This window comes from Urocitellus parryii, chromosome 12 (assembly GCF_045843805.1).
Source record: "Urocitellus parryii isolate mUroPar1 chromosome 12, mUroPar1.hap1, whole genome shotgun sequence".
Taxonomy (NCBI): domain Eukaryota; kingdom Metazoa; phylum Chordata; class Mammalia; order Rodentia; family Sciuridae; genus Urocitellus; species Urocitellus parryii.
In genome coordinates, this window is record NC_135542.1 from 62,762,880 (window position 1) to 62,788,104 (window position 25,225).

The window sequence follows — 25,225 nt, forward strand, 5'->3', positions numbered from 1 at the left end:
TGTGGACATGGTGGTTCTGAAAGCCAGGCATATCCCACGTATTCACTTCTCTCCAACACCTTTCTCTTTGGCCTTCCTGAATTAATGGGTGATTCACAGAGGCCTCTGATATGTTCCACGTGGCTAATTTTCCATAAAGATCTTTGTAGGTTGCCTGCTGGCCTCTCAAAAACTTTAGCTTTTCCCCACAAGACTGTTATTGCTTCTTAGAATGAATGTGCATGAAAAAATGAGCCATTTTTCTCCTTTTATCCCTAGTAATAATCAAACTCAATAACAACATGAAAGCAACAACTCAGGTGAAAAGAAAGCTCACTTATGTCTTCAATGTCCAATCAACGTTGCTGAATGGGAGAACAGTATATGCTATACTCTACTATATACAGATACGCTTTGTTTTGTTTTGTTTTTCATCCATGCACTGTGTAACAGGTATCACAACAACATTCCCAAACAGGCACATGAAGAAGGAGCAAATGTTCGGTAGCGACTGGGACTGGATTGTGCGAGCCACGGATACTTTTGAAAATAAAACTGACGGACAATCCCAGGCAGCAGCAGCAACATGGGACTGGGACACATATACTGATGCAAATGGAAAAGGATGATGTGCTTTTTGAATGGGATTGTTCTTCCTGTTCGCATGGAGAGTGGGTAGGCAGGAGGAGGGCTGGGATGGGACACCTGGGAAGTTACCTGGGTTGGAATGAATAGGGCCTTGTGAATCATAGTCCAGAGTTCAAGAGATAAGAAATAAAGGGTTTTGCATGTTCCTGGGAATCTAGGCACATTATCCTTGTACCTGTTGAACAAGAGTGCCAGGCACCACATCCTTCAATAACAGACTATATCAAGAACCATCGCTTTTCCTGGCTCCGTCCCAGCTCCCATGCTTCTTCTTGGAGGCAGCGTCCGTCTACTCACATTGTGGAGAGAAGCATGAAATTTGGTAATCGAGTGAAGAAGTGCTGTGCTTCTTTCTTCTTCCACGCCCAGATCCTTTCTTAATCCAAAGTCATTTTTAAAGTGTTTGGAGGAGGCGAGGGAGGGAGGGCGTATCTTAATGATTTCAATTTTTACCCCAAACCCATTTACATTTGAATGGGTTATCACCTCTCACAAAGGGAAGCGAAAACCCTGACCCTCCCAACAAAACAAAACAAAAAGCAAAGGCAAACATCAGCCACCTCCTCAACCCCACTGAAAACAAAACAGAAAAACAAGAAAACAAATCAAAGCCTTCACAATTCATGAACCTGGAGAGAGTACAGCTCTTGTAGGCCGAGCTGCAAATATGGCCCTGCCTCTGCGCCTTGTTCAGCATGATGATGCCCTGGGAATGGGAGGTGATGGTTTCTGACTTTGGCCCTAGTACAAAGTATGCTCTTGAAGCTGGATTCCATCAGCAGGTAAGTGAACATGACAAATGTCAATTTCCTCTGTTCATTATACATAATTTTTATGTATATATATATATGCATATATATATATAAATTTACTATATTTGATGTTCCTTTAGAAGCCTTTTATGTGGCAGTAGGCCTCCAGGGAGGAGAAGAAAATGTACAAGAGCCACAGGAGCACAAAGAGGGAGGATGTAAGGAGCTTGGCAGTCCGGGGCCCACCGAGCTCACCTCCGATTTCTGGTCTCCGCCGATACAGCAGCACCCCCACATTGATGAAAGCAAAAATGGTGAAGAGAGTGACAGAGAAAGCTAGTGTGCCAGGAGACACTTTGAACTGTTCCCCATTGGCTGCGTGGTAGATGGCAGCGATGGACCAGGCCACGCCGATTCCCAGGAAGACGTTCACTGCATTGCTGCCTGTGACGTTACCTATGGATGCATCAGCATACTGGTCCTGGGTGGCTGCCACTTTGCTGGCAAAGGTGTCTGTAGAAAAAGAACAAAAAAAGGCAATGACACTCAGCCTTTTAAAGATGTCCACAGAGTGCTGGGAGCTTCTAGTGTGGGGTCTAGAATGAAACCGTGGTATAAACCCAGGAACCCAGAGTGAGCTTTGATGTTCCTTTGATTCACGTGGTGAGAACAACAGGATCTAGATATCAGGAACCAAGGGCTTGGTGCTGTCTATGTTACTGAAGAAGTGATATTCCTCCAGTTCTTTATCCACAGATACCAACATTTTTTGTATACTGAGCTTGCAGGGCAGTATTTTTCAGAGAGTAATCTCAGGCCACCTACACCAGAAACCAGTGGGTCCTTCTATGAGGTGAATGTTATAAGCTGCATTGGGTCATAATCACTGGGGCTGAGGAATCTATTTTAACAGTATCCCAAAAGATTCCAGGTCACTACAGGTGAAAATGGGTTCTGGTAGGGATTACAAAAAGATGCTGTGTCAGCCGCTCTTGTTTATAGATGAGAAAGTGAAACTGTCAGGAGAGATTTCCAAAGATTCAAGAGCAAGTCAATAGTAGAATTGAAAAGAATCACATTATAATAATAGCTGACATTTGCCTAGAGCCTTTGGATAGGAAAGTGGATTCACCTATATGACCACATGGATTGTGACGACGATTTTATGAGGTGAAGAAATGAGGCTTAGACATGATAAGTAATGAGTGTGAATCACACAACTGCCAAGAGTTTATGGAGGGCTTGAGCTCTGTTTTTCTGTCTTCAAGGCACATGCCTGCCAATTGAACCATCTCACCTTTCTCCGTGCCATAAGTACCAGTGAGCATCCTCAAAGCTCTTTGTTCACCAACAGTCCTGAGTGTATCTTTTTATGAATATAGGGAAGTCAGGGTTCACTATTGAGGGTGGGTTGTAGACCACAGTAACTTACACCTTTTGATGAGTAGAGCACTGAGGTTTTATCTTGCCTTTACAACTGAGTGTGTGGTCCTGGGCCTCAATTCCTAATCTGTGACAATAAAATACTGATAACCACTTCAGATTGCTACTGTCAAGTTGAAATATTATGTGTAAAATGCCTTCTATGCTTCTTGGTAAGAGTAGCTCTTATTGTTGTTTTGGAAGATAATGTCAACAAGGCAATCTAGAGTAGTTTAAAAGCTGGGATAGGATCTGAAATATCCCCGTTTATTAAGCATGTAAACAGAACTTGCAAGAAACTAAATTTAGGGCTAGAGGTGTAGCTCAGTGGTAGAGTACTTGACTAGCATTTGGGAGGCACTGGGTTCAATCCTCAGCACCACATAACAATAAATAAACAAATAAAATAAAGGTGTTCATCTACAGCTAAAAACATACATTAAAAGAAACTAAATGTGTTGTCTATATGATGCCAAGATACTGGCATCAAAGTCCTTCCAATGACCTGTGCAAAATTCCTTGCATAGTGTGTTTATAGTAGATGTTAATAACAATCAAATTTAACTCACACTTGCAGTCACTAATGGCCAAGTACTATATTCTTCAAAGTGCTGTATCCACTGCTCTGGTCTTCCTGAGGCCCCTATCATGCTCTGTGCAGGCAGGTAGTTGTATACTACCTGGTCTAGTTTCTCTCCTCTGTTGTTATTCTGTTGCTACAATTGCTCCTTGGTAAATAGCCATGGGGGACAATCCACAAAGCATGAAAGTTTATACGAGCCTATAGATTCTCTACTTTATGATGGGGAAGAAAGTTATTTAGGTTGATTGGAGGCTATTGCATCTGAGTATCACATTCTTTCTGAAAGGGAATTGATCAGCCCCAAGGGCCTGTCTCATTGATTATGACCTCTGTCTGTGATGGAAAGTAGATATTGCTACTCTTTTATAATTAAGGCAATAACTGTTTATTCTATGCCAGGCACTATGCTATGTAGGTTTTATGTATATCTTCATTCAACCTTTCACAGCCTTAGGGACTGGGTGTTATTATTCCCTGTTTGTAATTTTAGAAACTATATCATTGTGATAGCATGCCTCAGAGACCAAGTCTTGATCAGCCAAATGAGAATTTTTAAATCAAGTCTGTTTGGTTTTAGAGACCATTCTCAGTCCATACCATATTGCCCCTCCCAGGAATAATAAAAGTTTCCTTTCCACTTACTCCATTTAGGTTGCCCTGTTCCTTCCATTCTGAAACTTTGAAGCAGGTTCTCAACAAATGCCCATTCCTATTTCAGGGGAACAGACTAAAGAATGTACAGGCACTTGGCTAATTCACCTGCTTGGATTTGTGCTGCTTTGTGCCTTCATGGTCACAGCTTGCAGCCCAGTAGAATTATTACAGAGACTGATGAGTAAAAAGCAAAGCCAGACAAATCTTAATGGTCTCTTGTATTTCATTATTAAGAGTTCTTCAAAGGTGCTGCTGCAGCAGCGTCAAAAGGAAGAAGAAAAAAATCTTTTGCTTTTCTTCTTCAAGGACAGGCAGTGGAGCAAAGAAAGTAAAAGAACAAGGGTCTAAGGCAGGAGAGAGCAGTTTACAGCTCAGCTGCTGCCCAGAAACACCTGAAACATTATTCTGAGCTAGCCCTGGCTGATGGTGAACAGATGGCCACATTAGGCAGGGCCCTTTTGGGATGTAGGTAGTCTGCTCATATGCTGTAGGGACAGGTGACCTGGCTGTTGCATCGCACAAACCTGCATACATCCCTGGCACGTGGTACAGAGCACACTGTCCTGTCTCCACTCAGAAACCCTAGACTTTCCAGATGGCAGCCTTTACCTCTGCACCAGAAAGGAAAGAGGTGTAAAGGTCAAAGAATCCTGGGTCCAGAGGCCTGAACACCCAGACCAGGCCTACACCCTGAAACGAAGGGCATACCAGGTATGTGGCAATTTCCTCCCCCTCCAGCTATTTTTCAATAGCCTATTTATGTGAATATTACATGAAAATTCTTACTTATAAAAATAGGTTCCTATTTTCAAATGCTTTTCTCTAGAGTCCCTAAAATTTAGGAGCCAAACTGACTAGCTCATCACATAAATAAAACATGTTCTGGGCCTCTTTGAGTCTGGTAGATTTTATTTACCTGGATTAGGCATCAGCCTTTTGTCTATTTTTAGTTTCAACTCAAAAAATATGTTTTAAAAAAACTTGTAGGAACACATGCAGATCCAAACCATTAACCTTAGCTCCAACAGAGATAACTCTCTTCTCCAAATGAAGTGGGAAGGAATCTCCCCAAATTACCTTCTATTGCTGCTTTGCTGCTTAGTGCCCAGAGCAACATATCCCACACCATATGTTGGGCACCACCAGCCCCTACCCTCAACACTAAGCCTGGAACCTGCCTGTGGTCGAAGAAAGCAAATGCCTTTTCCCAAAGTAAAATTCAAGAAGTAACTGCTGCCTGGTCTCAGAGGGATATAAACATATTCAGAGCTTGGTTCATTAAACACAAAAATAAGGGAGTCATATTTCTTACGTGATTAGCATAAATTAAGACATCTTGACAATTCAGTGTGTATGTGTGTTTGTGTATACTTATATGCACACACTATTATGAATGTCTTATATGTATGAGTGTATGTCTCTCTCTCTCTCTATATATATATATATTTTTTTTTTTCCCTACATATACACCCAAGGTCAGGCTTCTGATGGTAATTTTTAATTCCAGCCTTGATATCTAATACATCTTCAATTAGTTTTATAGTCTCTGACTTTTGATTCTATCTTCTTGATACATATAACTGTAAATAAGAGAAAATTTGTTTAGACGGCAACATGGTTCAAATGGAGCCACATATCACAAAGTTGGGACAAAATTGTTCTCTGTAGACCTGGTTCAAGTTCACTGTATATAACTTGGTCAAGTCACTTCACTTTTTTACATTACAGTTTCCTCACCTAAAATGAAGAAATTAAATTAGAAGATCCCTAAGACTCTCTCTACTCTCACTGTTTGGGTAGTCAGCAAAATACACCAGAATACTAAATCCATATATACGCTTTTGGCGCTGTTTTCTTTCTGTACAAGTTGTACATGATTGCTCTTCTTCAACAGAATTGACTAATGATATTCTCATTCAACAAATATATTACCTAAGTGAAGTATATGAAGATCATGGGAAAAGAGATTTCAAGACCTAAAGATTTTTCCATTGATCAAACTGTGATAACATTTATGAAATTAAATCACATAGCAGTATTTTGCCTTCTAAAATTAGGTATAAAATGTTGTCAGAATTATTTACTTCAACTCACTTTATCAGTCATCTCTTTCCATGAGGGAGGCTGTGGCATAAATGGGAGCAGAAAGGCCTATATTTCAAAGGCTGTTTAATGTCACACTGTTCCATCAGAATTACTTGGAGAGCTGGCCATGGTGGTACCTTCTTGTAATCCCAGCAGCTAGGGAGGCTGAGGCAGGAGCATCAAAGTTCAAAGCCAGACTCAGCAATTCAGTGAGACCCTAAGGAACTTAGACCCCATCTCAAAATAAAAAATAAAAAGGGCACAGGATGTGGCTCAGTGGTTAAGTGCCCCCTGGGTTCAATCCATGGTACCAAAACAAAAACCAAAATTAGTTAAAGAGCTTTATTTTATATTATTATTTTAAATGTAGATATGGGGTTCTAGCCTAGACCTACTGTAGATTCTCTGGGGAAAGGAGTTAGGGACATAGCTTTTAAAAAATGGCTTGGTCAGGGGAAGGTTAGAGAACCAAATTCTAAGACATGGAAATGGGAGGAATTGCTTCAAGTGTCCAGTTTGGGGGCCTTGCTGGGAGGATGTTTGCATTTCAGGAAAGCAGATAACTGGGAACAGGTCAGCTGGTCTCTCTTAGAAATGTTGGTGCCCTCAGATAGGATCCTTTTGTGCATAAGCAACTTGGGTGGGCTGGATAGAGGTGCTGGGGCTGTCTAACTCTACTGCTTCCCTCTCTTCTTGTGCTATTTTTAAGTCTATTTCAGCACAGCTATGCTGAAAGGCCAGGGAAGGGGAGGAATCCACCAAAATCAGTTGGATTTTCGATCCTCTATGTAAAGGAGATAAGGCACCATGCTTATCCACTTTGTGGAGTTTGAAGGAAATGAGTTAACATGCCTGACAGTAGAACAGACTCTATCCCTTTATGAGTACTCAGTGTTATTAGCTATTTTTATAAACAGCACAGTCAGAGAATCTGTAAGTATAGGGAATTCTGAGTTACATTGATAATTCTTAACTTTGGGGGAGTTATAACACCCTTTCAAAATATCTTTTAACTTTACAATCCTATGCATTTAAAAATGTGACAGTTGCTGGGTGAGGTGGCACACACCTAGAATCCTAGTGGCTTGGAAGCTGAGACAGGAGACTCTCAAGTTCAAAGCCAGTCTCAGCAATGGCCAGGCACTAAGCAACTCAGTGAGATCGTCTGAAAATAAAATACAAAATAGGACTGGGAATGTGGCTCAGTGGTTGAGTGCTCCTGAGTTTAATTGCCAGTGCCTCCCTACCAAAAAAATTAATAATAAAATGTGATAGTGCGTAAACATTCTGAAAGATCAAAGAGATTCTTACCAATTTTTTTTGAACATTTCATAACACTTACGTCATAGAAAGACATTAGTGATCTTCTGGTGTAAGGCCTTAATCTTATTAGTGACTATAAAGCAGGCTCTTGCTTAATGCATTTAGTTCTCTCTATTCTTTCCTCCCTTCTATCTTGCCTCCTTCTGTCTTGCTCTTTTTGAATTGAAACAGAAATAGTTTCCTTGCATGCTAATTCTTCTGCTGTTGCTGAGGGCCTTAAACAGGTTTTTGTCTTGAGGTGTGGCACTCATTTACCCCGACTCCCTCACTCACACACACACACACTTGCTTTACTGGTTCATGTGAAAAAAATCCAGTGATTTCCAATTTCACTAGGCTTCTAAGTGAAATTTCAGGAAGCAGGAAATTACTGATATTTGATTGATTAATGGCCAGCTGAGAAAGGAGTTATAGAAACTGAAAAAGGGAAAAACTTCAAATTTCTTCCTATGAAAGTTTTCCCTGAAGAGAATGAAAAAGAATACAGACAGTGACATGACCTATTTCTAGAAGAGTTAGGTAAAAAACTCAAGAGGACCTGTGTTGGCAGGATCAGAGCCCCTGCTTCTAGCTATTTTTAGTCCACAGCAGCAAATCAGAATCAGCAGGACAGCCTTGGAATATTGCAGCTTGCTAGCCCACCCTGACTTTTTGCTTAACTGGTGTGGGATGGGACCAGGCTCTCTCAACCAGCCTGAGAAACCATAGCTGTGGTTTTCTCATCCCTGAAAGGGGAACAATGGCACCTCCACTAGATTAATGAAGGCAACAATATATGGAATGGTTTTGACCATTGATCTGCAAAAATCAACCATTTTTAATATTAAATGACAATTATTTTCCTATGTTAACTTGAAGATGTGCATTTCCCAAAGTTATCCCTGAGGCTTAGTCTTCCTATTGCATATCTATCCTAAATCTTGTATATTTTAAGTCAAAGAAAGGAATACATTTTAATTAAAGGAGCAAACTTATCTCAACCTATGGAGTTATTTTTCAGGGAACACAAGAACCTGACCGTGTTACTTGATTTATTTTCCAAACAGTGATTTGAAATATGTTCTCTTAACAGAAGATAATCCTCCAGTCTTTTAATACACCTAGAATAAGATTATTCTTCAGTGTAATTGTTCACAAATTCTCAAAAGAGGATCTAAGATTCTCCTTCCTTGTTCAAACCCCTAGATTCATGGAGTTTGATAAAAATTTGCTAAAAATTCTAATTCTTTGCTGTCAAATAGACATTCAGGAACTTTTGAAGAACTCTAATAAGGTTTATGGGAATTATGTCACTGAATTGCTTTGTCAGTCATTCCACCCTCTCAACCTGGCCAGGAACAAAACCCCCAATAAACTAGCTGATTCTGCAGAAAAGTAGCAGTGTTCCATCCTGACTGGCTCTTGAGACAAAGTTAATATGGCTCTGGGGGGACCAGATTGTGTATGCTGGGCAGACTTGGTGCCTTCACTTTAGGGGCCTGCTTGTTCACTGGCAGACATAAAAAAAGGCTGATGGCAGATTATAGTGGTTGAAGGTGTGCTTGATCAAGTAAGGAGGATGAAGGTGGCTGCGTGATTTGAGAGAAGTCTTCTGGTTTTGGTTATACCAGGTGAGCAGGTAGCTGAATGAGGACTGTGTCATTCCCAATAGTTATTCTTGGCATGGTGATATCTAGTAAGCTGAGGCTAAAGTAGATGACTAATTTGTTAGCCTCTGTTACCCTGTGGGTGATCACTGTTGTTACTGAGGAATGCTGGTCCTAGTCTGCATAGTCTAGTTGTGGTAGCAAAGAGCCCAAGCTATGGAGTAAGATCTGGTCCTGTTCTCATTTGCCATTTACTAACTCATTAACCTCATGAGCTTCTACTCTTTCACCTGTAAAATAGGGATGTAAGTAGTCATTTATATGGCTATTAAAATTATTAAAAGAAACAGTGTAAAAAGGTTTAGGAAGATATCTGGAAATTAACAGTTACAAAACAAATGTTTCCTGTTATTATGTTTTCATAATTCTTCCTGTAGTAAGAAAGAATGAGGTGAAAATATTAAAATATTTTATCATGGTTTCCTCCAATTAGGTGGTTTAGGGTTAACACACTTTATATAGGGTTATGGGAGAATGAGGCTCTGTCCATGGTATTCAGCAATGGTGGTGGTGAGAAGCACAACAATAGTGAACATTTACTTCGGCTTACTAACTTATTAGACTAGGCACTATCTACGGATTCTTATTTAAACCTAAAACAACTTTCCAAGGTATAATTATTATTCCCACTTTATAAATAATAAAAGTAAAGCCCAGAACATAAGAAAGTTGTTCAAAGATATACAGCCAGTAAGATATTTGGTCCAAAGGAGTGTGATCCTAGCTGGAGTCCAAAGCTCTTAATCACAAATCCATGGGGGTAACTGTAAGTACTGGGATACATGCTACATCTTAAATTTGAAAGTAAATAAAGGGTTCCTAGAATACATCACTTCCAATTCCCACTCTAACTACTTGGTGTTAAAGCAGTTGAGGATTTGAAAGAAAATAAATAAGATTGTTCTATTTAGAAATGTAAGTCTGACTCCTTTAGCAAAATATTATATTAAAATGGATCAGAAATCGACAAGAAGGAACTGTTTTCATGGAAGACCTTTCATCCTTTTAGAATAATAACAAAGAACAGTGACTGATAAAGTGATCTTTATGTTCTATGTTCCTGGATTCTCTCAGCATTACATTTACACTATCTTCATAGTATAATAAAAATGGGCTTAAGTGAACCTATTTTTAAAATAGCATGAAGTTTTTGCTATTTCCAATTTTGAACCATGATGCTATTACTTTTATAATAAAACTTTATTTTAATGAAACAAAGTCTATGAGAGCAAAACATTAAAAAGATTAAAGTTCAGCCACATTTGGCTAATTTTGAAAAGTAAAAAAGCAAGGGCCAATCTGGGGTTAAAATAAAATAGCTGCATTAGTTGTCATTTTCCTAAGCTAACTGGTTTGTTATTACATAGATAAAACTGAAACTCACTTCTTGCCTGAAAAAAAAAAAAATCCAGGTCTGCCCTGCACTGGATGCCTTCCTCTGACTTGCTTCTTCCTTCTCAATAATCTCCCTCTTTTTCTTTCTTAACCCTCATGGCATTGGAAGCCTGGTTCTTTCCTTTATGCTTTGTTCTTTCTGGAACATCTGTCTCCTGCCTGAATCTTCTCAAATTCTCTTACCTTCATGTCCTACTTTAGAGATGGCAAAGCCATAGGTGCCCTATGCTTGCTCAAGCTAGAAAGCTGAGAAGAATGAGACAGAAAACTAAACAGTGACCTCATTCTCACCCTTCAGTCAGCCTTAATGGGTTATGAAGGGAGCTTCTCCATTGGCAGGATTACACTGGTGTGATTCTGGCTCTGTGGATACCCAACATGTTCCTTTGCCCTAGGATACTTACCCAGTTATTTATTCCACATAGACACTCTTTTTGAAGGGATGGTTTTGTGAATTTTAAGTTCAGAAAACATGAACACTCTTCAAAGTAAGCAAATGGAGGCAATTCCATAGAAAAGCTATCATTGCCTACAAACTCAATCCAGTATCCAAGGGAGCAGGTGACAATCACAGACAGGTGAGACTTGATAGGGCTTTAAAAAGTTCTGGTAATTTACCCATTTTGGCTCCCACCTTGCTGTGATTTGGTGTGAAATTTCCCCCATTAGCTCATCCCTATAGTTTAATCATGTTACGCAAAAAAAAAAAAAATATATATATATATATATATATATATATATATCTATAAAAATTTACAAGTTCATTGGTCTAGCAATTCTATTATTGAATATTTAGAAATAATTTTACAAGTCTGTAAGTTTATGTAAGGGATGAGTCAGGGCAGAGATTTTATGCTAGAGGAAAATTAGAAACAACTGAATTGTCTATTGTTTTCAATAAATTATAACTTTACATAACTAAATTATGCAACTATTAAAATCATGATGTAAATGTACACTAACCAACAAAGTAAAAAGTGTTCATTGACGCACCACTAACTAAGAAAATGGGTGATCTAACTATACATAGCATCCATTAAAAAGCATGGATAAATATGTAGTATTTATCTGTGTACACATTTTTGCAAATTATTTGAAAGTTCTGGAATGCAAATGGGTGGCAAGATTGCATGATTCGTTTTCTCATTGTTTATGAATATTTCCTATTATTTACAAAAAGAATATGTTGTCTATAGTATTATTAAAGGCTAAAAATATACATTAATATACATTAAAATAGACTCCTATAAATAACATGGTTTATCTGAGATGAAATGGGGATTGAGTTTCAACCTTTTTCTTGTCCTTTCAAGTGACAGCAGTCAGGATTATGCTAGAGGGCTCCTTACGTGGAAAACATCAGACATACTACCTATAGAGCAGGGGCATGTCAAATGGTATAGAGGCTGAGGAGTGGGTAGTGGAACAGATCAAGAGGAGATATCTTTATCATAAGGGGCTGGCCTGGGATTCATAGATAAGAAAGTGCCCAGGACAGGGCACAAAGTGGGATGAGAATCCTAAAAATAACTATCCACTATGAAAGTTTGCCAATGACCAGCTGTGAGAAGACATGCTTATGTCTTTCTTCCCAACCATTCCTTTTTACTTCTTACCTTTATATTTTTGTTACAATGACATTATATTTTATTTGCCAACAGTATGTTTTATTGTTTCTGACCCACAAAATTCTTTTGCCTATTCGTTTAGCCTGACAAATAGTTTTTATTCACAAGCTTGTTAAGAGATTCTTGTTCTTGAGACATCTGGAAAGGGGATGTAATACCCAAGTCTTTCGTCTTCTGTACTTAGGCTCTTCCTAGATATATAATTCATAATGCAAATACCAGATAATAAAGCACAGGGCTCCACCTAAGCTGCTAAGGGTATGCAATGAAGTTGAGCTCTTGGGTATAATTTCCTCCCCTCTCTCCCAGGCACGTCTTACAGAGGTTTCAAAAATGTCTTCTGACAAGTATCTCTTATATCTCATGCAATTTCCAGACCCTTCTAATGGATATCATCCTATTTTCCATTCCCAACAATTCTAAGGTGGTAGGGGGGTGGGGACAGATGCTCTCAGTCTCACTTTTTCAGGAGAGGAAACAGAAACTTAGGGGTCAGTACCAGAGGTGAATCCGAATTTCCACCCTGTGATTTCCTGGTGTCCAGAGCCTCATGCTGTTGGCTCAATTCCAGGATCCTTCATCAACCTGCCAGATACTACCCCCTTTTCTGAACCTGATAACTAATATACATTACCTAACTCCAAGGCTGCTGTAGGTATCGAAGAGATACATCATACAAATGTATTTCTTAGCCAATGAAGCCATACAAATGTAGTTACTCTTGGAATTTTTGTGTTTAGTGCAAATTCTCCACCCTCATGACACCATCATTAATCACTGATGCCTTTGTGGGATCATGTATTGGATATAACAAAGCCATAACTAACCCAGAATATCTAGATTTGGGAGGAAGTGAGAGAGGTCAGTGAGAAAAAGCCAGGGTACTGGAGAGAGCACATATGGTAGGGGGTGACATTGAGAGTAGCAACTGCCAGAGAGAAAAGGAAAACACTAAGTAATTCAAATGCATTTTGTTTGAAGTGGGAGGCAAGAAAAAAATAACACATTTTCCTAGTTTTGAAGACTAGACCTGCCTGATAAATCTGCAGGAGAAGAAACAAAGGTTTAAGTGTAATTTGCTAAAAATTAATGGCACAAGGGGTCAAACCATCCTACTAAAATACTGCCCCAACCCTATGCATAAAGACCATTCCTTGACTTCATAAGCCTGTTTTATTTCCTTCTCGACAATGTCCATCTTTGTTCCCTGAGCATTTACCATAGTATTTAGTACCAGTCTCCTCCCACTGGAGTATGTACTCTGTGGGATTAGAAAACCATCTGGCTTGCATCCCTCTACCTACCATGTGGAAGAGAGCTAGTACAGAGTGGGTACTAGTGAAAGATTTGCAGAATGAACGAACAGGAGTGCAGAATGGATTTGAAGTCAATGCCTTCCACCAGATCCTACTGCTTCCTTTTAAAAGCTATTTTATAAATATGGTTTCCATCTCTTTTCTAATGTGTTTATGACTGATGCAGAAGGGAAGAATACTTGAATATTTGATGATCAAGAATGCCATATTGGCCAGGAGCAGTGGCACACACCTGTAATCCTAGCAGCTCTGGAAGCTGAGGTGGGGGGATCACAAGTTCAAAGCCAGTCTCAGCAAAAGCGAGGTGATAAGCAACTCAGTGAGACTATGTCTCTAAATAAAATACAAAATAGGGCTGGGGATGTGGTTCAGTGGTTGAGTGCCCCTGAGTTCAATTCCCAGCCCCCTCCACCCCCAAAATAATGCCATATTATTTCTATGACCTGCTGGGGCTTCCTAATTAGTTGTGGGAATTGTCTATGAGAATGAAGTTTTTTATGCCGAATATTTCTTGTCACTACTTTTCCACTGCCGACTCAGCTCTGGTGCAGAGGCTGAGGATCTGTACTCTCAGGACAAGACTACTCAATATAGAAGTTACTGATGTCAGATTCTTCTATGGAGGTGGCGCTTCTCTACCTAACTGTGGAGCTCCAGAGGGACAGACTGCAGGGCAGGAAGTACCTCCAAGATGTCTGGGGCAGATGTCTGCCTGCCCTCCAGCAATCTGAGCCACAAGTGGGTTTGAGAAGTGGGTTATTTCGGGGATTCTGGTTTGCCGTGTTTCAGCTATTGGAAGCCTCTACACGTATAGAATCTTCACAGAAGGACATTTTCATGACCATCTAACACATTTGTTGTTATTTGTCGCTTTGCAATTATAACTCAGGAATGACAAGCTATAATTAGTCCTCTGCTGAGCCTATTTGCAGACCCCATTGGATATCATTTTAGTTTGAAACTATAAGTCTTGCTTTTTGTTGTCTCAACCCATGATATTTTTTACTATGATAACCTAATAATAGCATGTGATTTATGAAGGACCAGGATAAGAAGCCCCCTGGGCTCCAAAGGAGGGGGAAAAGAAAACAAACACAACACGTAATTTTGTGGTTGTAAATAATAGAACCAAAATAAGCTGTTTTCTCTTTGTAAATAAAATGCAGAATTTACATTTGCTGAGCTAAACGAAGATTATCAAATATGGTCACTAGTAGATTTAGCTTTTTTTTTTTTTTTTGGATCATGTGCTGAAAAAGGCAGAATAATGCAAGGCTTTTTGTGGATTTAAACACTATTTTGTAGTGAAGCAGAGTATAAACAAGTAATATATAGCTTGTGTTTCATTCCAGAGAGAGGGCAGAATGTGGGGTCCCTGTGCTGAGGAGCAATGATGGCATTCCAGCTGGCACTGTGTATAAATGCCAAGCACCATGATTTCATATCTATAATATGCACTATCCCAAACAGATATTAAAATTCTTTTATAGCCACATGTAAGATTTGCCTTTTAAATTGAGTTAGCATTTTATTTGTCCTCTCTTCTAAAAATACCATTGGGCTTACATTTATTTTGTTGCTCATACAGAGCCCATGATGTGGTAAGTAAGTACATTTCTTACAGCCCAAATTTTCTTCTTTGAATTTAGCAGCCAAGTGTCATTCTTTGCACGGGGAGATCATGCCCATGGCTTCTTATTAATAGCCATTGATAAGACTAGGTCTTTTCATGCTCTTGCAATGGTTGTGATGGATTTGCATTGATCAGGGGCCAGCAGCCAGCATCTATCCAGTGACACTCTGTGACCATGGATGAGAAGCTGAAATTATGAGTCACTTGCTTAGAACTGTGTTGTGATCAACTGACTGGATTTGTAAGGACATTTAGCATTTATATATCATCAAAATGGGTTGTTACCCTAATAATATCTCCTATTGGTAATTCTCAGTGCCATTGTATAATTCTTTCCCCCAGAAATTTGTAAATATGAGCTAAGATTATTATTGTTGGAGAAAGCATAGTGGGATTATTTTTTAAAATGTACAAATCCATAAATACCTAAAGCAAAATATAAAAAAAATATTGCACAACTTTAGTTCACAAATTGTATATAGAGATTTTGTAATGAAGAAAATAAAATAATTTAAAAATTTTAAAGAATCATGGTAAATTTCAAATTTAGTTTGAAACTACAGCAAGTCTTGCTGTTTTATGAAGAGGAATTACAATTACTATCAGATAGAGAATCCATGATATTTTTATGTTAAAACTTGTTCTTGTGAAATATTGAGGAAAGACAGACCTATAGAGCCAGGAAATATACTAGTGATTGCCTGGGGTTGGAGGTGAAAATGGGGATTACCTGAAATGAACATGGGGATCTTATTGGGGGTGATGTAATGTTCTAAAACTGGATTAGGGTAATGGCAGCATGACTTAGTGAGCTTACTCAAAATCACTACATGGTTTACTTCAAATTGGTTAGTTTTATGGGATATAAGTTATGATTCAATAAAGCTGTTTAGAAATGTAGATTGAGCTTGCATTTAAAGCAGAAAAGTGGTCCTTGAAACTTTTCATGACCTTATTCTCAAATGTGAATAGAGAGAAATGAAAATCACCAACTCAATATTATTTACAAGTCATTCATTAGAGGCCTATTCTTGTTAATCTCTATAGAGCAAAAAGGCCTAATACTTTTGCTATTCTTGATGCTCTCTTCCTTTGAAATTCCATCTAAGACTATAAAGAAGGAGAAGTTTATATTCATTTACATCATGCATGCATAACATCAACCCTGAAAACACAAAGCACACACACATACACACACACACACACGTATGCACACATACATTCATGTGTACAACATTATGGTTCTGCCAAGTGTCCTTGTTTGGCTGTCCTAGAGTAACTGAGAAGTCCCAGATAGAATAAGATATTTTTAGCCCCTTTTTCTTATCCTGTGACTATTATGGGATTGAGTGGAATTGGCCAGTGTGGGATTGGGGCATTAATCTAAAGACTCTGCAAGGCTTCAGACTGGGCATGACACATGCTGAATATCCTGGCTCCCTAGACCACCTCTTGGCAGATGACATCACTGTTATTATCCTCCTCACACTCCAGCCTTTTACTCAGTGTTAGGTGCCTGTGCGGTACTGCCCTTTGAGAAAATAAATCAAGGAATGTAATCATCTATTTACTGAGCAAATCTTATGCAACCTGGTGTCTGGCTTTCTTTTGCTTCGCTCTCTCCTTGTTAATGGTTGCTCTTGTTGGTTTCCTTGATCTCTGGTGACATCACCTACTCTTGGGTAAGTGTACTGGAGAGGAAAGAGCATTTTTACCTCCAGACAACTCCTTGATAAGGAACCTCTTAAGATAAGGTCTGGTGGAAAGCCATCTGAGTGACTAGGCTGACCCTGCTGCCTCTTGCAGTGTCCCTGGATGGCTTTGCCTCTGGCCCAGCTACAGATATCAGGGTCCATTTTCAGCAGTCCTGACCTTTCTTAATAGTAACGAAATTACCTGCTTATTTTCTGAAAACAAAATATAACTGCTCTTTAGGATCTTCTCGGGGGAATCACACCATAGCCATCAGGAAATTTTGGCTCAGGGGAAAGTAATTCTATTTGCGCTTCCATTTCCGTTGATGTGAAATGTTAATTATCTAATTAAATATGTGTACACACTATGGTGATGCTGCTTCTGGAACACTGGCAATCTGACTTGAAATGCAAGTGTTCAGAGGATAAACCACATGAAGAGTCAGTGCCTTCACAAGAACTGAAAATGTATTGGGAATGTCTACCTCACCAGAATCCTTAGAGTAGAAAAACAATAAAGACAGGCTGAGAATTTAAATGATTGTTCATTTTCAATGGCTGTGATATACTTAAACTAAATGCCCTAGGAGGCCTAAACCCCATTCAGGAATACATTGAAATAGAAGGGGAAAGAGATCTAACATTCCTTGGGTGTCTACCGTAGGCTTGACCCTTTGCTGGGTGCATTATAAGTGGGCTATCATGTAATCCTCACTGTAACTGTGGGACAGATTTTCATGTTCCATGATTCAGGTTAAGAAACTAAGGCTTAAAGGAGTTAAGCAATTTGTCTCTGGAGTGTGTCATACATCTAGAAAGTGGAGGGGGAAAGGGTTGGTTTGAAGGCCTGTCTATCTGCCTCTAAAGTTCATGTTCTTTTATATCCCCTTGGTGAGTATTTATGAAAACTGCACTAAAAGACAACTTTGTGCATTTTTTTTTCTGAGGCTGAGGCTGTTACTAACAAATCAATCTACCTGTGAGCCTTGCACTGGCAACACCATATCTATGTGAAGTGGGATGGGATGGGAGGAAATAATTGAGTCAATGTGATTCCCTGCTGTTCTTCAAGGGAGTTTAGATGACTGCAAATCCAGAGTAGCTGGGTGTCACTTCCCACTGGGAAGAGTGTTTGTTTCCACTGGGTTGCTGTGGTGTTCCCTTCTGACTCCATCTCTGTGGTTAGGTAACAGGTAGACTGTGTTTAGTAATGAGCCCTTGGGCAGTGATCTCCAGTGCTTCCACTTCTAATCTCCTACTTCTCAGAGACCAGAGCACTGGAACTTGATTTCCAAAGTCGGCCAGTGAGCCTTTGCAGAATGTGACTGCTGAGAGAGGCTCCCCAATAAGCCCTTCCTGGGCCCCACCCACGCAGGACCTGGACAGTACCACCTGCAGCTTGGTCTATCCTTGGAGTGGCCAATTTCCCTCTGTATTCACAGCCTTTTGCACATGGTTGTGTGGATGAGGATTGTCTTTTATTCTGTTTTTTTTTTTGCCAGCTATATCAGAGCTGAACATCTTTAAAAGAATTTCAATGTGTACATTTTTTTACATTTTAAATGATAAATTTGTAGTTACAGAAGCAGACCTTTATTAATTTATGACAGTTTTGAAGCATGATGTTTACTAGTTGTTTTTGATGCCAACAGGAATAATAACAGTGCCTGAGCTCACTGTCACTCCAGTGTCATATGCTTTAAATGTGGAAAATACTAAAATTGAGGTAAAAGAGAAATGAATAATTTCAAAAAAAGTAAGGTATTTGGAAAGAGCATTTTTACCTCCAGACAACTCCTTGATAAGGAATCTCTTAAGATAAGGTCAAGCATAACGGTGGCTTGATACAGTGGCTAAGTACCAGATTATAAAATATGAGAGATAATACTGGTCCCAGAAATTACCATCCATATAAACTTGGACTAAATGTGAACAGATCATTTATTCTATATGAACCTGAACTTCCTCACATAGCAAGAAGATCCTGGTGCACACTCTCTAGAAGCTACAGGGTAGCCTTTAGACAGGGCTGTCACTGTCTACATCCATAGATGTGGTACCTGATACATCTCCAGGAGTGTCATTCAGAGTATGGTGCCTCCTTGAGACTTCATTTTATAACCTTCACAACCACACAAGTTATTTTAGGGTCTTCTGAGAAAGAAAGCAACAGAATACAGAGTAAAATGCTTGCTATATGAATGTATTTTATAGTATCTTAGTTTGGGGAATTTTTAGAAGTCAGGAGATTAAAAACTGAAAAATCTAAACCATTAATAGTTCATAATTTTTGTACAAAATATAACGTTTTCTAGCACAGCGTCAAACAAGTAGATAAATTTCATTTTTGGTCTCAGAGACAAAAAATATACTAGTAAATAAATGAGGAATGTTTGGGAGGTGGCTAAATAGCTTCATATCACTTAATGACATAATCTAAATAAGATAATATATAATGTAAACACAGCATTTATGTCTACTGCCCACGGGAGCTTTATGATTAATTAAAAGAAAATTTCCTTCCTTGCTCATAAAACTTTTCCTATTTATCCTCCTTTTCTGATGGTTTCCCATTTCTTTTGACATTGTTTAGAGTTGACCTCAGTGTAAATAATGAGATAATTATGTCCTGCGTTGTATACAAATTTTCAGTCCACAAAGTGCTCTGAGATCCACAAAGTTACTTAATTCGTCAATTCTGTTTGAATTGTCTGTACCATGCCTATTTTACAGGCAAAGAAACTGAGGCTCAGAGCCAAGAAATCAATTATAGTCACACAGTGAATAAAGGTTAGGAGTCCAGGTCCTTGAATTCAGTTCTAAAGCTCTTTTCACTGAACTCCCTTGGAGCAGGCAGCACAGCATGACACTAAGAGAACACAGTGAATGGCCAGCAGAACCAGCTTTACATCAAATTCTTCCTGTGGTGTTTAGAAATCAGGGCACATGATATAATTTAAAAATAATGTAAAATTTTCCCCAATTGTGTTTTTGCCCCCCAAGGATCAATTTAAAAAATGGGGAAAAAAAAGCACAACAACTCTAGATTCGTTTGTTTCCTTTCCTTTCATGCCTTAAAATCTCCAGAGGGAAAAAATTCCTACATGACAGATTTCAAAAGATAAAGGGACATTCAAAACATTGGAAGGAAATAGAAAATCGACAATGCCAGGGGCTAAGGGGACAGCCTGGAATACTCAACACTCAATTTTTTAACTTTTCTGGCCCTGTAGTGAGCATCTGGTAAGCTCCAGGGGGCAGTAGGGAAGCATCAGACAGACCCAGCCATGAGGTACAAAGACCAAGACAAGACATCCGGGAAGCAAAATATACCCAATGCATCAACATTTATGTTTTCCCTGTAATAAAGACAAATGCTTAATTCTACATGAATGCAATAGGAAACTAAGATATCTGGAATTGATATATAAACTGGAATATCTTGGCCTGATATAACCAAGTTTTAGTTCGTCTCTCATTTTTAAAAGGCTGTGTTCCAAATATTCCTTCTTTTATTTTTTTTTCCCTTGAATTGTGAGCCAGCTTTTCCATAGAAACAATGTGCTCTGACACAGTTGTGGACCCATGTCAGGTGACAGCAACATGTCTGTTTAGCACTCCACAGAGGATTCCTGGAGTTTTAGAAGTAATGGCCTGAGTGGTGGCTCTAGAAGCAGGGATCACAGGAGAATAAAGAACCAAGAATACACAAAACTACCTTGCTGCTCATCACAGTTCCCACCAGAGCCAAAATTATGAAAGAGAAAAAGTGCTTCTGTCCTGAGGTTCTCCATGCTCTAAAGTTGAATTTTACCTCTTCCTATGGCAATAACCCTCAGATATGTCCTATTCCTCAAGAATAAGACACACTATACAAATATCCACTGTTTACCTCCCTCAATATTTATATCTGATTCTTAGCTACTTATACAAGGTGTTAGGAAGAAAGTAATCTGATTCAATCAACTCATACTAATGTGTAAATGACTGATTTGTCCATTTTCTTATATATACCACACACATGCTCAAACACTATACATGCACACAGTTACATTTTTTTTATGTGTTAGGTGGACATCATCCTAGGAACCAGGAAGATGTGTGTGTGTGTGTGTGTTTGTGTGTGTATGTGTGTATATATATATATATATATATATATAGAGAGAGAGAGAGAGAGAGAGAGAGAGAATGAGGGAGAGAGGGAGAGAAGGCAATAATATGAAGCTAACCATTTAGTGCAGAGAGCTAGACAATAGCATGAAAAAATAAACTAAAAAAATAAAGTAACAAATACTGTATAGAAAATAGGATGAAATATAAGAAGAACTGGTTGGCTGCTTTCCATTGGGAGGTTAGGAAAGGCTTCTTGGAAGGTATTTAAGATGAGATACAACTGAAGACAGGGATACAGTCTTGTGCCAATGAAAGACCCCTTTAGTTGGACATGCAACACTGAAAGGAATGAAGTGGATATGTGGAAAATAAAAAAAATTCTGGTTAACCCAAAGAACGCTAGGCAAGGAGGAGAATGTCAGGGAGGGACCACATCAGTCTTTGTAGGTCAATGTTGATTCTGGTTCATCCTAAGTGAAACAAGAAGCCACTGGAAGATTGTAAGCAATATTGTGATCTGATTAATATCTCAGGATGACCTCCAGCAGAAGCAGGGAGAAAGGACGCTCCTGCAGAGCTCTGGGTGAGAGAGAACAGCTGTGTAGACCCGGATGGAGGTGGAGAGAGCGCTAAGGGGCCTGATCAACTCACATTTTAGAGGAAAGGCCTGAAGGACTTAAAGATGAATTGACTGGGGAGGATGATAAAAGGAATCAAGGACTTCTGGGCAGATGGTGATACTGCTTTTCTGAGGAAGGCAAGATCTGGAAAGAACAGATTTGGTTGAAGGATAAGGCTGTTGAGCAGAAGAAATCAACACTTGTGTTTTTGATGTAGTGATTCTGAGCTACAAATTACACTTTCAGCATGGATACATTGAAAGAAGTTGACATATAAATCTAGCTCAGGGAAAAGTGGAGGGTGGGGATAGTATTTAGCAATCATTAATGCCCATATGGATGGCATTTAAATTATGAAGACCATGTCCAGGTAGCTAGCATGGATGAAGAAGAAAAGAGGCCTAGAGACCAGGCTCTGGCTCACTTTAACAGTTCAAGGTGGAGAGTGTGTTCCAGAAGTCTCCTCCTCCAGACAGGAGGCCTGCAGAACTGTGATTCAGAAAAAGGAGAGCCTTCCTCTACTGACAGGTGCAGGTCTTTGAGCTTTGTAGACATACTAAGGGTTAGGATGAGTGAGGACCTTTGTGAGACCCCCTTGCCAGTAAATTTTAATGAGCATTGGCTCCCAGGCGATATGAGGCAGAAGCTCTTTCACCTGAAAAGCCACAGGCTAAAGCTCTCTCACCTGAGAAGCCACAAGCTAAAGCTCTCTCACCTGAAAAGCCACAAGCTTTTTCCTTTGAACAACATGGTAAAATATATTTTTAACAAGATAAGGATAGTTAATGCTGCCCTGCGGAGGGAGGACTGGCATGGTAAAGTTTTCAATGCCCATCTGACCACCATATCTAAGAATTCAAGATTCTCACCTCCAGAGGAACAGCAGTTCAATAGACACAAAGCAGAAGCCTTTCTACTTTGGGAAAAGTGCCAAGATACCATCCTAGAAAAAAAGAAAACTGGGCATCTAGAGCAATGTTGATTAATGGAAGAATGTAAGTGGAGAGAATTAGTTTTATTTTTTTTAAATTTTTCTACCTGGACTTTTGTGATCTAGAAACATCATTATCATTTTATTTTATTTTAATTTTTAGGAGTCAGGAGACATAATAAACATGACTCTGAATCAGCAGGGTTGAAGAATAAAGTCAGAAATATTATGTTCATTTAGCATCTTCTTTAATTTGCATAGCTTTTGCGGGGAGAAAATGACTATTTATATAGATTTGATTATCTGAGATTATCCATGAATATATTGCTTAGGGAGCATGCCGCATAGTTAATACTGTAGCAAATTATAGAAGTTATCCCCATAACAGAGCAAAGAAATCTATGTCCCAATGGGAAACATTTATGGCAGTGTAGAGAAGTCATTTCAACAACTAATGATTCTGTGGTATTCTCCCCAAATAGAGTTTCTTCCCTTCTGATGTCTCTACCTGGGTTCTGCATTGGCTTTCAGTGGCAGAACAGGTGACTGACTCCTCTACACATTAAGCTCTGCTCTAATCTCACATTTCATGTTACAGCAAAAATGTGAATTTTACATGCAGCTGCCATATTTTTCTGGAGACTTTTTGGAAAATTGGCATATAGAAAAAGGAATCAGTTTTGAGGTGTTGGATATGAGGAATTGGTGAATTACAAGACACATTAGGAACAAAGATTTGATGTAGGAAAAGCATTTTTATCCTTTTTAAAAGAAATGCATTTGGTAGAATGAACTGCTGCTGCCTTTTCAGAAAAAAAAAAAAAGACTGATTTTGGACAATTGTCACAAGAGACCTAATTCTGTCTTTGTTATCCCAATTTCCACATATACTCCTCCAGCATTATAAACCCAGGCCATCAGTGTGTGCTACCTTGGGCACCATTTGATGCAGTGACTTAAGTCCTAGGAAAAGTAGACTCCCAAACATATTTCCTTATACTAACCCCAGAAGCAATGGCAACCGTGATGTTTAGCTTCTTTAGTTGAATATATTCTCTAAATATAACAATATAAGATTGTTAATATTTTAAGATTTCCTCCTGCTTGGTTAACTTATGGTAAGTTTTGGAGAAATATTCAAAGTACACATCAGATGCACAACTGTTTGAGCATAAATGAGATTGAAAAAGTCTGCCCTCCTGCAAGGATCAAGAGTTGTCTAGGAGTTGGGTGCAGTGGCTGAGGTGGGAGGATGGAGAGTTCAAAGCCAGCCTCAGAAAAAGTGAGGTAGGTGCTAAGCAACTCAGTGAGACCCTGTCTCTAAATAAAATACACAATAGGGCTGGGATGTGGCTCAGTGTTTGAGTGCCCCTAAGTTAAATCCCTGGTACCAAAAAACAACAACAACAACAACAACAAAAACGAGTTGTCTGGAAGGTTGAGTAACCCTGCTCACTAAAGGAAGAGTGAGAATTCTTTCTACATCCTTTGCCTCATCCATTAATTGGGCTGGACACCAAAACTATGTGGGTCCTTTTAATCAGGACCCCCTAAGTGGTCAGGCTGTTGGAAAATACTACCATATATCGTGTCTGACCAGTGTTAAGTCTGAAGACTTCCATGGTTACTCAGAGTTATTCAAGGTAACTATGGATTTATACTGGTCAGATCATCTTAAATTATTCAACATAAACAACGATCTTAAGAGCCACAATTATATTGAATTATTTATGAGAATTCTATTGATGCTTGACTAGATGGAAAATTTATATCCTAATATTTTCTCCAATCTTACCACAATTCTGAATGGTAAGTATGGTTGTCCCTATTTTACAAATGCAGAAACTGAAGCTCGGAGAAGTTAAGTCACTTTTCCATAGTAACTGAGATGATAAATATCCACGGAGAACTGCAACTGGTGAATTCCAATGAAATACAGTCATACACCATAAAATAACATTTGGGTCAACGATGGAGCATGTATACCACGATACCTGACTGTACATGACATAAATTGTACTTGTTTTCGTTCTAAACCCCCAAACCAAGATTGCCAACTATGACTAACTACTAGCAATCATAGCAACTTGATCAAGACTGTGATATTTGTGGAAAATAGAGTGATTGGCTTCATTAGCTGAGCTAGATTTTCTTCCTGTCCTGTCTTTTTCCAAGTCTACTCTAATTGTGCCCTTGGTGTGCTACTGGGCAGAGAATGTGTGCCTTATATGCTCAGAGTTAAGTCTCTATGTCTGTCAAGATGCAACTAATGCTAGGGAACAGGCCTAGAATTTCAATTACAATAAGCTGTGATATACCACAGAGTCATTGGTGAGTTTAAAATACACATTTCTGGACTTTACCCCTAAACCTTCCATTATTTACCCCTAAACCATCAATTATGGGTCTCCAACTTATGCATTTTTCAACAAGTTCCCAGGTAATTCTGAGGCTCATCAAAATTTTAAAAAATAGTGCTATTAATATTTGGTATGATGATGCTTTACTCAGAATTCTGAGTCAACGTAATGAGCTATAGTTGCAGCTTGGAAGAGAAATTCAATTTATAAGGGATGCATGAAGGCTGTCTTCAAAATGTGCACTTGGTCTGCTCACTTTTGTCAAAAATACTTCTCTCTATCCTGATCAATGTCTATTTCCTATTTACTCTCACTAATACTTAGATCAAAAGAATAGTTTATCAAGTATCTATTAAGTATCTTAGTTACCTAAACCTACAGTTTCATGGAAATAATCCAAACCTTTTTCAATATAAAAGACAGATATTTTGTTCTTGAAGATG

At 38.9% G+C, this 25,225-nt stretch overlaps 1 protein-coding gene across 2 annotated transcripts in view; it reads right to left on the minus strand.

Annotated features, from left to right (window-relative positions):
* Positions 1-1,515: 1,515 nt before the first annotated feature.
* Positions 1,516-25,225, minus strand: part of Slc8a1 (solute carrier family 8 member A1) — a 295,606-nt gene continuing 271,896 nt past the window's right edge. For both annotated transcript variants that reach the window (XM_077791750.1, XM_077791749.1), the window contains one exon: positions 1,516-1,892. In XM_077791750.1, the coding sequence (XP_077647876.1) occupies positions 1,516-1,892 (377 nt within the window). The remainder of the gene's footprint in view (positions 1,893-25,225) is intronic.